The following is a 16,936-nucleotide window of genomic DNA, read 5'->3' on the forward strand; positions in this document are numbered from 1 at the left end:
TATTTTAATTAAAATTATTTTTCCTCCACTTGCATTTTTCTATATCTCCCACTTGCCTCCTTAACCCCCTTCTAGATTCTTCTAATCACTTCCAATTTAGCCTAATCCATCTCCTAATTATTGTCACAATCCTAAGCAAAGAGAAGTCACTTCTCAAAGCCTTCAAAGTCTTCAATAATCATTAAAGGCTTTATGTCCTCAACAAGTTAACCCTCAAAGTCTTCCACACCATTTAAGGCTCTTACATAACCATTAATGCTTAACTCAACCTTCTTGCATGGTTAGAGACTTTCTCTCTAACTCAACCCTCATCTAACCCAAGGGTCTCATCAAGTATTCATGGCTTTAACCTTGGTTATCCCTTTAACCCTTGCACAAGATTTTACCCCTTGGGTAAAAACTTTATCCAATGTATAACCTTAACTTAACCTTAACCCTTACCTCCTAAGATAACCTTCATGTAACATTTAGAAGTATTTTTTTAATATCATAGAATATTCATGTTAGACTATTATATCATTGCTAGGATAATTATCTAATCTTATCATCATCTTTATGCTAGCTTAATCATTGTAATTTCAATACCATACATTTTAGGAATGCATTCATGCATAATAATCAAACATCACTCGTTCTTGGAGTTTTCATTCTTAAGTCACTTTTCTCAGTGATCTGAGAGCAAAGACATTGACTTTAGGGATCCTTTGAGATAGAGACCAATGGGACACCCCTTGGGAACTTGAGCTATTTGAAATATAGTTCCTATAACTTGCACCAAGAGTCTCATTGGTGTGTGGGACTTTTGAATCGGACTTTTACATTTTTTTCACCCTCATTCCCCGCATACAGATAACAATTTGGAGTGAGTTCAAGACAATCATAAATATGTTGAAGCAACATAAGAAGTTTTACTCACACATTATAAAGGAGTTAAATTGTTTTGATAAATTAAAGTGATTTCTTATGCAATCATTTTGAAAAGAATATGGAACAAATAAAAATCATGTCTGGAGTGGAAGGAAGAGTTTGCATGGGTTTCTACTTAGATTATGAATATTATAAATGATGATGAGGAAAAAACAATTGATGATTTGAGCTTCCAAATAGATGAATTGTTAATGGAATAATTTGGGATGATGCAAATTATTTAAACTATTGTCACATATGCTAGAAGAGTATATGTGGAACACATAGAAAAGATAAATCAATTTCTTAAAAATGTGTGAGAAGAGAATAGGAAAATTCATGTTGAGTTATACTTCATATTATGTGGGACCTTGCCAGATCATTGATCACTTGTACCTACTATTATAGAATGAAAATGAAGTGTTCTCAATTTGTATTTCAATTTGTCATCATATTTTAGTTTTTTTGTAATTATAGAATTTTTTAATCATGTGCCACATCTCCTATAGTTGATTCAATTTCATCTCAACCAAAGTCAATTTGGAGACTATAGTGTATTCACTAAATTTCATGTCCATTTATCTCCAATGTATGCTCGAGTGACACAAATATTTTTGTCTTATGTGCCATCAAAAATTACTTTTGGCATAGTCCTTTGTTTTGAATGATTGTCAAATGATTTTTTGACACTTGTACATGTCATGATTCTTGTTGCTCCCTTATCTTATAAAAAGGATTTCAAGGGCAATTCGAAGGATTTTGATTTTATGGCTTGGGTGAGAAAAATAGAGAAGTGCCTATCCTAGATTTAGAATATTAATGCAATGAATGAATGCCTAAATTCCCATAACAAATGTCAATAATTTTTTGAAAAATTAATGAAAAAATTACAAAATTCTTCTGGATATTGTACACTTAGATTTCATATGTATCTGAAATATCAAGGATGTTTGGTTTGTCAATATAAACTTTTTTAATTATGAAAGTTGTGTATGGTTTTCTTTTGAGGAGATCTAATTAAATACTATATGCAAATTACTTTGAGTTTGAGGAGATAATATGGATCTGTAAGTAGGATCATGCAATAACATAGGTATATGCATTAGTGTCAAGAATTAATGTTTAAGATCCACTAATTTGAAGTGATTTGTTACTTGAATGCATTAATGATCTAAGATTTGACTCCATACCCTAGGAACTAGGCACCGATCTATTAAAATGCCCAGATTTAGTTCAAACAAAAAAAATTCTTAAATGATCAATCCATTTCATTCTTCATATTTTTAGGTGTATTTTAGATTATAACCTTGTTCTCAATTGTTGGTTAATGCTAAATAACCAAGAATAGAGACAAAATCAAGGCTAAGCATGCTTTCCTTGGTATATTTTCATTAAGAACCAATCTACTTAATTACAATACCTAAGCATAACTTGTTGAAGATCATGTAATATTGTAAAGGGAAACCCACCTTGGTTTTGAAGAGCCTAAAGTGTAGAAGATGTCAATAATTTGATTGAATCTTGGTAGTTGGTCATTGATTCAAGAATTTGATCATTGAACATGGCTAATTCATAGGAATTCTTGGGTAATCATTTGGAATAACCAACATAGAGGGAGATAATTTATAGCAATTTGGTACCTTATACTAATTGGTTATTGTAACACTAAAAAATTAGATGAAAACATAAGATAGCGATCATTATCTTCACTATATAGTTATTTCCGATTAAAATAATTCAAAAGCAACAAGAATCTTCATATAAATTAGTCAATAGAATAAATAAAATGATTAATATAGTAAACTTAACATTAGATAATTTCATCAAAGTATTTTATTTTATCATTTTTTCAAGTTTCATATATTACAGTTGATAGAGCATAATGGTTGCCACTTGTATGATTTTGAATACAATATATGGAAAAATAAAAAATTCTCATCTATAAAACATATTGAACAACAACAAAAAGTAGTATACATAAGATTAAATTTACATTGTGAAATATGAATGTACAAAGAAATTTATTTTAAATCAATTAAACAACTATTCCATTGATAATAAAAAACTACTCAAAGCATAAATTATTCATCACAAATAATTAAATTAAATAAGCTAGCATATAAGTACAAACTGACATGTTATATCATATCAAATTAATATGAAGTATTAGAGCATAATATAACCTAACAAATTTGGTAATCAACCTATAAATCTAAAAAATAAATTTCAAATTCAGCCATAAATTAAAAAATAGAATTAATAAAAATTTAAATTAAAAAAATTGTAGAAAAACAATATACGTATAAAACAAAATATTAAGAGTATTAAGTTGCAAACATCTGGCTATTGTTAAAAAAAGTGCCTTAACGGGAAGTAATATTTGTATTATTGTTTCCTTCTTTGCAGGCATTACATAAAAACAAGCCAAATTAACATTTCAAAACATTTATGGCACATTTCGTACTTCTCACATACACTACATCGATAGCGTATGCAGTCATCATCAATAACATGAAAGCATGTGTCACATCTTTCCTCGGGAATCGATCCAGATTTGAAAATAAATTGACCATAAACTTTAACTAGTTGATGGTGTGGATGGTCTTTGTGATAAATTGTCCATCTCCTACGAAGGACATTGCTAAATCCTTCACTTCTAATCTGAGCCCCCATCACTGTGGCATAATAACTGCACAATTTCTTCATCACTTCCATTTACCATTTCCCCATTTTCATCCACTACTATTATACTTATTCCCTTCCCCTTCCCCTTCCCCTTTTCATCTACTTCTGCTCCAATTTCCCTTTGTAGTGTAGTAACAATGGCCCATACCATCTGTCTCACTTGCACAGTCTTTTCGTCAACACCTTGCCTACCCAACTCATCCCACAAACATTTGACGCGCTTCCAAAATTTGTAAACATCATACCAAGAGAGGCTTGTAATGCTGCACATTTCCTTTCTTTTCATTTCATACTCTTTCTCTTCTTGGGATAGATATTCTTCCCCAACATAAAGGACTTGGATGACGTTTTCTAGCTTTGGCAATGTATCATTTAGCTGAGGCAAGAATTCCAACATCTTGTCAATTGGACCCACACACAAAAATATCATTTGTCCACGAATAATGGCCTTTGTTGCCTATCATCACAACACAAATCAAATCATGAGAATCGGGGATAAATATCTTAAGAAACAATATTTACCACATTATTCTCCATAATCTCAAGCCATTTTATTTGAAGAAAACATCTTCTATTATATATTTAAATGATTGCATTGATAGAAATGATTTATATTTTGAGACAGTGATTGTTAGGAAGAACAAAATCTCACCCTTGATTGAAAGAACTCGAAATTCTGAAAAATAAACTCCAAGCTGGTTTGAGAGCTGAAGTTGAACTCCTTCCATTCTGCCTTTCTCAGTTCCTCTTCTTGACTTTCAGAAAAAGGATATGCTTTTATCCCCCACCTCAATATCATCGACATTGCATCCTTGTGCGATATGCTTCCCTTCTCATCAACAACCACCAAGCCATTTCCATACCCAACACAATTTGTCCAGTAATGTGTATTTATCAACCACGGATTGTGGACCATTGGCCATGGAGCACTTGTAGCAGCTCTTTCGTAGTCCTCAGGATTGCTGTGTGACCACATTTGGGGAATGCAAACTACTTCAGCTCGATAGTCAGAACTGCTTTGAAGCTTTACATATACATCTTTCAATGCCGAAGTTTCAACTTTTTCCATTGGGAAAGAATATTGTTTGAAAAGTAATACCACTTTGCCCTCTAGATCTTTCACTTTCACCTGTAAATCATTATGACTAATTAATTATTTATAAAAATAAATAAATATTTATTATTTATTATTTCATTATTAAAACACATATATTTAAATAATGTACACCAAATTTTATTAAAAAAATATATAAAACAAAATTTAGAACTTTACTAAAATGAAAATTACCTGTTCACCATTCCGCAGAAAAAAGTCGTTTTCTTGAGTCTCACACAATTTCCTTAGCAATTGAACATTGCTTTCACTTGGATTTCTTGCGAGAAATTCAACTTCATCCGAAATATAAGAAATGTCTTCCCAGGTTGACAAATATTTTACAGTGTTTCTTTCTACACCATCAATTGTGCTGGCAAACACACCGATAGAGCTGTATGATTTCGGAAGTACATCATAAAAATTATTAATGAATGAGTGAAAAGGTGAATGAGCCACAATTCTGTCAGCCAACTCTGATGGCAATGCATCAAATTCTTTGCCAACATATATGATTGCCAATTCTTTTGAATTGCATTCCAGGCGCTCCAGGTTGCTTTCTACTAATCGCCATGTCTCTGGGCTTACTCCATAGCTTTGAGTGATCAAAATAAGACGAGCGTGCGATGGGAGGGAGGATGAATAGAAAGGGCGTTGCTGAGCATCAATCAGAAGCCCTGCCTTACGAAATATCTTCCATATAATCTTTTCTAAAAGCAAAGGCCATACTGTTCGTTCGGTATCCTGCAACTTATATAATGAAAGGAATGTATGTATCTTGTAATGAAAACAGAGATAAAAATAATAGTAATGATTTATTTTCTTTAAACAAAATATAAGTTGTTTCAAATTTTCATTAGGAAAGAAAAACCGACTCTTACCTTGGAGGATGAGTCAGTGACCACCACCAGATGCCATTCTTCCTTTTCCCTTTGCATTTCCGTCCACCGTTGAGTCATCCCTTCACTTCCTGAAATGTCTACATACAACAAACTCTGAGTGGCTCCCACACGATCCATCCATTCCGCCCCCAACCTCTTACAATTTGAGAGGTTTAATCTTATTAATGATGGGAGAGTGTGGAAATCGTCACAAAGCTCAGCTAAATTAGAGCATCCAGATAAATCTGCATTCTCCAAGCAACCAAGCTGACCAAACAAATTGGGAAGTTTTGTTAAACTGCAGCATGTGGACAAATCCAACGTTTTTAATGCTCCAAGGCAATGGAAGTCGCCGCACAATTCTTCCAACTTATCACATTCGGATAAATGTAAAATTTGCAAACCCTCTAGTTTTGCAAAGCCTTGAGGTAGAGTAGACAAGCTCCTGCATCGTCTCATTACTAATGTTCTCAAAACTTCCAGACCAAGAAAATCATTGAACAGTTCTTCAATGCTTTCACATCCTTCTAAATTTAAAATCTCTAAACAAGTGAGCTTACTGAACTGGAAGGGGATCCTCTTAAGCCTGGAACAATTTTCAAATGAAATTCTTGTCATCCCTGAAAGCCACGAGGTTTCTTCTGGTAATTTCGTCAAACATGAGCATTTGTCAAAAGACATCTCGGACATCAACAAAGAGGACAACCCTCCCAGGCTTTGTGGAAGGCTACTCAGCTTCTCACAAGAGCTAAAATATATCTCTGTTAAGCATTGCAAATATCCTAGCCCTTCTGGAAGCCTGATCAGCTTAGAGCAACAGCTCAAATTTAGATACTGTAATGAAGTAAGCTTCTCAAAATTGCTTGGAAGCTCTTGCAAACTCTTGCAATAGCTTAAATCCAGATACTGTAAGGAAGAAAGATTCACAAAATCCAGTGGAAGTTCCTGTAAACTCTCACATCCGTTCAAATTAAGAACAGCAAGGGCCGTCAGTTTCCCAAATCCCACTGGTAACTGCTTTAAGCTCTTACAACCATCCAAGTATAACTCCTCTAATAATGAGAGCTTCCCAAGTGATTTTGTTAATTCTGTAAGATTGTCACATTGCGACAGTTGTAGCTTCCTGAGATAACCCAAATTGACTAAATTTGAGAGCCCTGTACCACAAAACCCCTTTAAAGCCAATTTCCACAGTTTATTACCATAACCGACTTCTGAGATTTCGTTCGAATTCCAGCTATCAGGGGGTTTTGAAACATTGACCACTTTCAAAGCCGACAGATCCTGCAGTTATAATTAGTTAATTGAACATAAAACATGAAGACGTGTTTCTGTTAAGAGAAAAGAAAATTATAATTTGAAGGAATACCCATAGTTAGACTGAAGGAGAAGCACCACCTTCGAGAAAAGAAAATAAATAAAATTAATTGCAAAATGAAAGTTAACAAAATCTTCTTAGCGAAAGAACTACTTGCCTTCAGTTCGCTCAACTTTATGTTGCCCTCCAAACTACACTCGATGTAACTTAAACTAGAAAGCTTTGATATATCCATTGGCAGATTAGACACTCCATCGGCTTGAAGAAATCTGAGCTCATCAAAGCTTTTACTGCACTTTCCTTTCACAAGAGTCCATTTTCCCATAGCAAATACTCTCAGAGACCCGCTCATTGCGTCCAGCACCTCTGCAGGTACATGAATTGGACCTAGAAATTCCTCCCTATAGCTTGCGCTATGTACTCCTCGAAAAAAGTACCTTTTATTTGTCAACCACACTCCTTTTATTTGAGGAAGAAGCTGTCGATATTAGAAACACTTTATTAAAAAAAAAATCAGCAAAATAGCCCTGAAGTTTACAAAATCTACTTTTCTTCATTTTCAAAATTATTTTTTCGTACCTTATCATTCTGCAAGGCTTTAGTGGACTCTTCGAGAGTTTTGAATCGGTTGTTTTTCGATTTCTTGCACCCAACACTCAGAAGAAGATCATGGATAGATATCTTGGTAATTATTCTACCGTCCTCAGATCTTTCTTTCTTTCTTTTTATCAACGCTCCCTCTTCTAAGCATTCCATTTCTACCTTACCAACAATGCGTGCAATTTCCTCCCAGTCCCAGTGCCAACCATAGAAGAAGGAGCATATGTCAAGAAATGCTTCTTGAGCATTTGGTTCAAGCTGATCATATGCGAACATAATTCTTTGTTCATCAAACCTATCCTCCCTGTCGCCACTGAAAGGCTCTCCATTTTCCATCCATTGAAGTACTCTTTCATAAGCTTCATCTTCATTCCTCCTCCTACGGAGAAAGCCACCCACGACTTCCAAAAAGAGAGGACAGCTGCTACATTTCTGGGCAATCACCTCTACCTCAGGCCTTTCCTTCGAAAGGGAGTTTGTGTCTCTGTTTGGAACTATTTTTCCGCGTAACACTTGAATGGCTGCGTCAAGAGAAAGAGGTTCTATTGGATAAATTTCATATTTAATCCTGCAATCTTCCATTACGTCTGAGATATTTGTTTTCCTTGCGGTCAAAAGCAACCGTAGCTTCTTAGGATTAGTTATATCTCTAGGTAGAAGCTGTTGAAGAGGTTCTCTGAACAAAGCGTTATCAATGTACAAAAATATGGATTCTTTTTCCATGAGTTCTTTCAACCTCTGTCGTCCACTCTCCGAGTCTCTTACATCTTCTTTCTTACCAGTCAAATCCTCCAGAATAAAGGACTGCAATTCTTTCACAAGGGGATAGTCTTTCAAGTATTGGGGGAGAGTAATTTTAGAATATTTCCAACCATTGAGTTTGTCTCTTAGGGAATGATACACTGCATCTGCTAATGTCGTCTTGCCAGATCCACCAATCCCATGGACAACCACTGCTATAGAAGGCGAATCACTTTCCCATTTTAGGCGTTTTACCACCTCATCAATTTGCTTTTGTATGCCAACTGCTCGATATTAGAAAACATGATAAAATGTTAGGAAAATTGCTAAACGTGCTGTTAAAACGAAACAGCCCTTTATGAAGCGAGGAGATGTACTTCACCTGCATATTCAACAGAGTGAATACGTGGCTGGTTGCATATGCGACTGTTCTCCAAAACAGATAAGCTTTGGAGGCTTATATGTAGATCAAGGCTTCTATACATCTCCTCCACTTTTGAGCGAAGTGCTACAAGATCATCTTTGTCTTTTGAAGCATTCAAAAACCTATACACGTTTGTAGAATTGAATAAATAATAATAATTAATATTGTCAAAAGAGTAAAAGGCTTACGCTTTACGCTAATACAACGGAATCATGGTTACTTCTCGACTAAAAAATGATAATTTGAATTAGAAAAAGTTTTATGAATATCAATTTTAAAATCAAGATTATTTGATTAAAACATCAGAAAAAATTGTCATTCCAAATTATTTAGATTGTAGAATAAGGTAGCTTTTTATAAATGATACATATTTTGGTATCATGTGGACTGAGAGGAGATGAGACTTCATGACCTCATGCTTTACCATAAGCAGATGTAGAAATCAATTTAGACTCCACTCCAAAATTATTTAGAATTATATATATAAAAAAACTAATGAAATATGTTTAAATATTTATTAATAATAATTATGATCTAAATGTATAATAGTTTCTATGAGCTTTTCTAATATAAATATTTACAATGTGTACAAAAGAAATTCTTAAATTAAAAATGCTCATGAAATGTCTTTCTAATATATTAAGATTTCTATATTTTGGAAAAATATATGATATATAATAAGGTAGTGTTATATGTTCATCCTTACTTTCAAAAAGTTAAGCTATGGCAATGAAAATATAACTTAGTCAAGATAATTTGATTCCTTAGGACTTCTACCTTTTCCACCTATGTTATATATATATGATCATGTCCCTTGGACTAGGCTACATTACATCATAGTTCACACAAAATTAAACATTTTGAATTTTTCACTCTTAAAATAGATTTCCTCAAAATGCAACCAGTTCTCTATCATTTGGGAAATCAAATACTCTACTAAGTTATGCAACTCAAATTTTGTATTAATTAATAATGGTAGATCATTGGTTAACATCATATGGCTATAAATTTACTCATCCTAAATCACATGCGCTAAGGCATACATCAAGTTCTTGTTGTGTATTCAAATATAGTATATAAATAGTAAGACTTTATTATCAAAATATTCATGTTATTATACTAGAAGTCCCACTATTCTTTCAACACAATCTCTGTGTTCAACATGTATTGAAAACAAGAGAAAAGGTAGGTAACCACATCAATAGATGAAACATCTATAACTAAAAGATCAAATTGCTTGGAAAAAGTATTCTAAACTAGATCATGTAGCATGACCTAGCATTACATCAGTTTAAACATATTTATAAACTCTATGTGCATTTAAATTAGATTTTAAAATCTCTAGTTTCAATCATCCATCCTAATTAAACAACATAATTAGTATATATAAACAGAGTAAAATTCACACGATTTTAACACCTCTATTCTCATTCTAATTTATTATTAATTATTAAATGAGTTTCAACTCAGTCAATTTAATTATAAATGTTATTATGTTCGCTTGATTAAATTATAATTATATTAAAGTAAGGTTTCAATTTGATATAAATTATTGTACTCCGACCCTCTGCCAAAATGATGCAACTATGTCTCAATTGCTGTTGCATGGTAGTCTACGTAGGACTAAAGTTAGGTGTCGATTTATCTGTTTAACTGCAGTTGGTAGTCTATGTACGAGGTAAATTAAGATTTGATTTTTCTGTGTAACTGCTGTTGCATTGTACTCTACGTAGGAGGTAATTTAGGGGTTTATTGTTGAATCGACATTGCTGAAAACGTAGGAGTTAATTTTGGAGATAATTTCCTTATTCTGAATAATGAATACAGAACAGAGTTTCAAGGAGTCCCTGCACTTATGCTTATTTCCTCTGTATAACAGAGAACAGAGTTTGTTAATTTGCTCTGTTATATAGAGAGCAGAGCTTGTTAATTTGCAGGATCAGGGGAATAGTTTGCATCACAAAATGGGGCCTTTGGGATAGGGTATGGACATCTATCTAAGGATAAAGGATAGGCGAACTGCAACTCCTCTGGTGGACATGCTTGCAGAATGTGGAAGCATTGACAAGGCATGCAAAGTATTTGACAGAATATCTCAGAGAGACGTCAGCTCATGGAATGCAATGATTGTAGGATATATCCACAGATGTTGTAGTTGCAAGTGCCCTGATAGACATCTACCCAAAATGTGGAAACATAGACAAGACCTGTAAATTGTTTGACAGAATGCCTCAAAGAGATGTCATATAGTGGACTGCCATGATTGCAGGATTTCCACAAAATGGATCGGTTGAAAACTCCGTACAATATAGTGACAGTTGAAGTTTTACAGACACAGTTCTAGTCACTTCTAAACACTTTACAGAAGGCATGAAATATTTAAATTTGTAAATGCATGACAGACCTTTAGGCTTTCAGTAAAATGAGACTATATGGGTATTGAATCTTATAATAGTTGAAATTAAAAATAATTTTAACAAAAACTCCAGGGAAAAACTGATATGAAACAAATTCTGCATTCAAAATTTGTGTACCTTTTAAACCTTTTGGTTTTCTTCTGCGAAAAACATAGAATGGCTCCCTGCACTATCAGAGCAATAGACTCGTTTATTTGAGTTAGCATCTCATCTTTTGCGCGAGGAATTTCCTTGAGTTTCCGGACTACTTTTGCCAATTCATTCATAGAGTTAAGAAGGTCTAAACACTCCATCTTGTTTTTGTTAATAGTGTCCACCCTGTTAAGAACCGCAGCAACTAGCAACAAACAGAGGCCAGCCCAGTGAACATTTCCAGCCGCCCTTAGCACTGATATAGCTGTCGAGTGTTCTTTTCCAGAGTATTCCGATATCTGCTTAACCCATGTCATACACCATTCAAAACATGGGCATTGCCTTACAATATTTAAGGGATGTCCTCAACTAAGCATGTCATGGAGCAAATCGTTTAATCTAGTGTTCTCAAGAGATATGGGCAAAATAATTACGTATATATAATAGCTACAATACAGAAAGGCTCTTGAAAATAATCACCTCTTTGGCAAGTATGTTGATGTTTTCTGAGACGCCTTCTGAGATTTTAGCAGTGTCGGATGCAGAGGACAGCCAATCAACTGTTGACTTCTCACTTTTCGAGTTTTTTCCCTGTAAACACAGCGAGATTGACAATAATTGGCGTTTGCTATGTTCAATAACAAAATAGAGAGAAGTAAAATAGCAAGAAGTATTTAATAAAACTGGAAAATGGATAGGATTTAGACCTGACTAGCTCTACAAAGGGCCAAAAATCTGTCAATATTGGCAATTAATTGATCAAGATCAAAGTCTGGCGCGTCCTGTTTAGTATTGATAATCTGGTCGATGAGTTGGGAAATAGTTGGAGAGGACTGAGCAGATGACTGTGTGGAAGCCATATTCAATGCTTGCAGAAGCGAAGGCACAGAGAAATGAAAATGAAAATGGGTGTAGGAGATCACAGAGCAATCGGCCGCTAATGCAAGATTCGGAGAGCAAATGGCTGCCTGAGAATCGCTGTTTGCTGCGGACGAAAGACAATTTTTCCGCCACAAATAGTGGAATATCCGCGTCTGCCCCCGCGTTCATTTCAATGGGTGGAAGCGCGTTAATGGGGAACCCACCATCTATTGGGTACAATCAATTTTTACAGTTGATTTGATGGTCGCGAGTTCCCTCTTTGAAATAAACTTCAAGTTTCGTAGTAGACTGTTAGGTAGAGAAGATTGTTCCCCACCACTTTGTAAAGAAGTTTTCCTTGACTGGTTTTATGTAAAATGCGTATAGTATGACTGAAAAAACAAAACATGTTTGTTGAAAGTTAGAGTTGTTGTTGAAAGTAGTAGGAGACCACTAGTTAACACAAGATCGGGAAAGCAAATGGTGAGGAAGTTGAGAGTCGCTGAGTATTTTGTAAGCCGCTAAAGAGTGGAATTTCCCGTCATTTCGACCAACATTAATGGAAAGTGCGGTGAATAGAAGCGCGTTAAAGGAAAGTTAGGTGAGTGGGATTACCTCTATGAAGTAAAGATCGTCGAAGTTTCAAGATAAGACTATTTAATAATGTTCTTTGTGAGCTACAAATTCCACGCTGAAGATAAGATATGATTTTTAACCACTTCGAAAGATTTTTTCTTTTTTATTGATCTTGTATATGCTTCATTGTTTGTAATTTTTTTAAGTACGTTTGACTGAAGACAGGTTCGTTTGTGGTGTCAAAGCGATGATGGCGTTTGCTTTTTGTCTTGGAAGTTTCCTCTTTTTGTAGTCGCGCTCAACTTTTCCATCAACATTCCAATTTTTTTTATTAGCCAAAACTTTTTTTAGCGTTATTGAGGTCCTTTATGTTTGATAGCTGGCAAGAATAATATCAACTAGTATATCTATATTTTGAAAAATTTAATGTAAAATACATCGATAGACCTTAATTTAGAGGTACTAGGTGTATAAACACTATGGTAATGATTCAAAATGAGGGTAACTATGATGGTGAGAATCAATAAAAATGAAGAAGGGTTGCTGACAAGAGGGTGCTGCAAATATCAGAGAAAATGGCAATGCATGATAATTCTAAGGCCAATGCAGCCTTTAAAAATTCCCACCATAGATCCTATCAAAGTTAGATTGTCCAACTTCCATTTAACGCCCAAGTCCAATCTATTTTTAAAGAGCAAAATTGTTTATACACTTGTAATTTCAAAAGAAGAAACAAAATAGACTATATTATTAAAACATAAACTCTAATATTGTTATTACGGCTTTGGCCCTAGCTCACCTGGTCGTGGATCACAACTTAAGGCATGGGTATGCTCCCCATGGTCTTGAGTTCGAGTCCCCGGCTGTGTTAACTCTGTGTGTGTTGCTACCTTGTGAGCGGGTCGTACACACTGGGGGATTAGTCTCGCTTCGGCGAGGACACCTCCAGATTCCAGGATAGTGAATATAAAAAATATTGTTATTACTGAATATGATAATGAAATATAGATCAATTTCATTTACTAAACTCAGTTCAGAATCATGAGTAATTTCTATTCATTGTTATTTCCCATAATTCCCATACATTCCATATCACATGTTTAATCATAATATTGACAATAAGAGAAACAAAATATCTTGAAACTTTTTTTAAACTGCTCCAATACCATGATCATGCATTACCTTGGTGGTTGGTTATCATACTACTAAGACTGTAGTCACATAAATCTGTCCAGCTTAATTAAATAAATATTTGCTATTTATTTGATTAAAAATCTACTAGCCATCAGTTAATTAAATTAATATTTAATTAATTCATCCCCAAACATTCTTCTATTAATTAAATAAATTATTCAATTTATTTTAATTAATTCATTAAACCAAATACAAATCAATTAAATAAATAAAATCTATTTATTTAATTAAATCTCCCTTTTCCTCTTTTAAATAAATTAAATAAAACATTTATTTAAATCATTATCCCCACCCCACTTGCATTTTCCTACAAATGCAACTTGCACACATTTATTGGAATAAATGAATTTTTATTTTAATAAAATCCTATTTTCCCTCACCCACCAAATCCACTTGCAAAATCTAATCCCCTTCTAGATTCTTCTAACCCTTTCCTAATTAGCCTAATCCATCCCCTAAATATTGTCACATTCCTAAACAAAGGAAAGTCACTTCTCAAAGCCTAAAAGTCTTTGATAACCATTAAAGGCTTTCAACCTTCAACCACTTAAATCCTCAAAGTCTTTGATAACCTTTAAAGGCTTCCAACTTTCAACCACTTAATCCACAAAGTCTCCAATAACCATTAATGGTTAACCCAAACCTTCCCACATGGTTAAAACATTTGTTTTGACTCAACCTCTACCCAACCCAAGGGTCTCATCAAGCCTTTAAAGCTTTGACCATGATTATCTCTTAATCATTTGCACAAAGGTTTATCCTTGCATTAACTCCTAATCTAGTGGGTAATCCTAATTTAGACTTGACCCTTAGCCTTTAGATAACCATGAGGTCTTCTCAAGCCTTTAATGCCTCCAACCTCTTCTCTCAACCCAATCCTGTGTTGACACTTGTCACTATTTTATTGGTGCCAATTGTGCACATGGATCCCCAACTTTCAAGCTTGACCCTTGATTAAACCCTTCAATCCTAGCCATCCATTGCTCCATTTTTCCTATAAATAGAGCCCATTCCTTCATAATCCAAATCCTGAAAACTTGTATGCATCTAAGCTATAGACATTTTAGAGAGCATTTTAGCATAAGCAATCTAACATCTTGTCTTTTTGGTTAAAATACATCATTTTAGCATTAGTATTAGCTTTTTATTTCACATTTAGAGCTATACTACAATCTCAATCCTCCATAAGCATCCATAGTGCAAAAAGCTACTGAGAGCTACACTATTTTGGAACTTGGAGAGGAGAGGAACAAGGGAGAAGAAGCTAAGGCCATGTTAAGAGGCAGTTGGAGATGTCTCATGATCTTTGTTTTACTTATTAGATATATTAGCATGTCTCTTTGTGTCTCTCTTGGAATGCCTTCATATGTTTAGTTTTAGATTGACTAACACTAATGTTTTGTATGTTTTTGTGTTCTTTGATCTTAGACTAACCTTGTGCCATTTAGGAGGGCATCATTTGGTGAACCCGACGTGAATCGAACACGCAACCTTCTGATTATTTTTTTGACAACTAACATATTTTGCTTGTTGAAAGTGCCACACAGGTCGCGCTTTGGCGCTAATGAACACGTTTTAGCGCTATCGAAATAATCTCTTTTAGCGCTATTGTCCCTAAAATAGCGCTATTGAAAAAGTTTTAGCGCTATTGACAACATTCTGGCGCTTTTGTCACAATTCTGGTGCTATTAAAACTCTTCTGGTGCTTTTGACCTCTCGGATTTTTCTATTCTTTCAGCGCTACGGTGTAAATTAGCGCTTCTATAAGCGCAGACTAGCGCTATTGTATAAATTAGCGCTTCTGTCTAAAAAGCAGACTAGTGCTATTGCGACAGAGTGTTGTCCAAGTCGCTTTATAACCAAAAAATTGAGTATCTTAGGCTTGTGGAAGCCCCCCTTGAACATTGGTTTTTACTAACTTGTTTTTTGTTCATGCAGGTTAACAACCCAACATAAAAATCACAAAATTTTCATTTAGTGCTTAAAAAGAACTTGAAAAACACAAAAAAATAAAAAAATAATATTCATTGCTTTCTAGTTAGGACTCATTTTCTTTTGGTGTTTAAAATTAACAACACAAATTTGATTTCATTACATCAATTTGGACCTAAAATTTACAATCCACACTTCAAAAATTTGGTGCAAATAAAATATACAATCCACTTGTTTTGATCTTTTTGCAAACAAATTTTTACTTCAAGCAAAACGTGTTTTTCATTAAGTTGACTAGGATTTCCAAATTTTTAGATTACAACACATTTTGCCATTGAAGTTAAAACGAACACCATGACTGTTGGAGCAACATCTCCAAATAGTTAAATCATCTTTGCAAATGCTGGATTAAAAAGAACAAGTGTTTTACGTATTTGGCACACTTGTGCAAAAAGTCAGTCGAGTGGACCTACTTCTAACACACACTATCCTCTCCCTTGGCTCTTGTGGTCCTAGGTGCAAGAGAAAAGTGTTAGTAACACTCAAATTTTATCTTTTTAAGAGAGGCCTGCGAAGGGATCGATACTCTTGGGAACGACCTCGAGCGGTAAATCCTTCGAGCCGCTATAGAAATCAGGTGAGAGCGAAAGCTGTAGCCTTGGGTATAGCTGTTCCTACAGTGTAACTGGCCGAAAGGACAAATGGGCCCCACCACCAGTTACAAGGCTCTTAAGTGAGTCACTGCAGAATGAACTTATGTCCAAAAACATCGAACATGACTAAACACCTTTAAGTAGTAGCCCACCTGTTCTATTGATTGAGGATATTTGAGATATAATTTAGTGCAAGAGCATAGATGGTTTTTCTCCCAAGATACTCACCATACATATTTCCTTGAGTAGAAACATAGTTTTTTGAAAAGTCACTTGTGGCTTGATAAAAGTGGTGACTCCCCCATCATAGGGATCATCTATTTGTTATACTCGTGCAAGACTTAGTATATCACATCCTTACCTGCCACGGCAGGATTCATAAGGTATGTAGTACCAAAGTCGAAGAAATATTAAGATGTGGGCTAAATTTATCACAACTGGCCATTTGACCTTAGGGATAAAAAGTGTTTGAAGTGTATTCGTTTTACAGACCTAGTGCAAATTGAGCTGACTTCGGGCTTTG

At 34.5% G+C, this 16,936-nt stretch overlaps 1 protein-coding gene across 3 annotated transcripts; it reads right to left on the bottom strand.

The window, feature by feature from the left end:
- Positions 1-3,268: 3,268 nt before the first annotated feature.
- On the bottom strand, positions 3,269-12,388 carry LOC131033929 (disease resistance protein RPP2B). Of its 3 annotated transcripts, none has more exons than XM_059207946.1 (10): positions 11,905-12,388; positions 11,678-11,788; positions 11,183-11,496; positions 8,607-8,770; positions 7,463-8,508; positions 7,041-7,361; positions 5,566-6,849; positions 4,880-5,434; positions 4,244-4,720; positions 3,269-4,048 (listed from the first exon to the last, which is right to left on the bottom strand). In XM_059207946.1, exons 1-10 carry the CDS (start codon positions 12,055-12,057, stop codon positions 3,563-3,565), a joined length of 4,911 nt encoding a protein of 1,636 aa, XP_059063929.1. In that variant the 5' UTR covers positions 12,058-12,388; the 3' UTR covers positions 3,269-3,562. The 3 variants fall into 3 exon arrangements, with proteins under 3 accessions (XP_059063929.1, XP_057821229.2, XP_059063930.1); XM_059207947.1 differs by having other exon boundaries at positions 3,270-4,048; positions 4,880-5,428; positions 11,905-12,382; XM_057965246.2 differs by lacking the exon at positions 11,905-12,388 and having other exon boundaries at positions 11,183-11,566; positions 11,678-11,791.
- Between the last annotated feature and the right edge of the window lie 4,548 nt (positions 12,389-16,936).

The sequence above is a fragment of the Cryptomeria japonica genome, chromosome 7, assembly GCF_030272615.1.
Source record: "Cryptomeria japonica chromosome 7, Sugi_1.0, whole genome shotgun sequence".
NCBI lineage: Eukaryota > Viridiplantae > Streptophyta > Pinopsida > Cupressales > Cupressaceae > Cryptomeria > Cryptomeria japonica.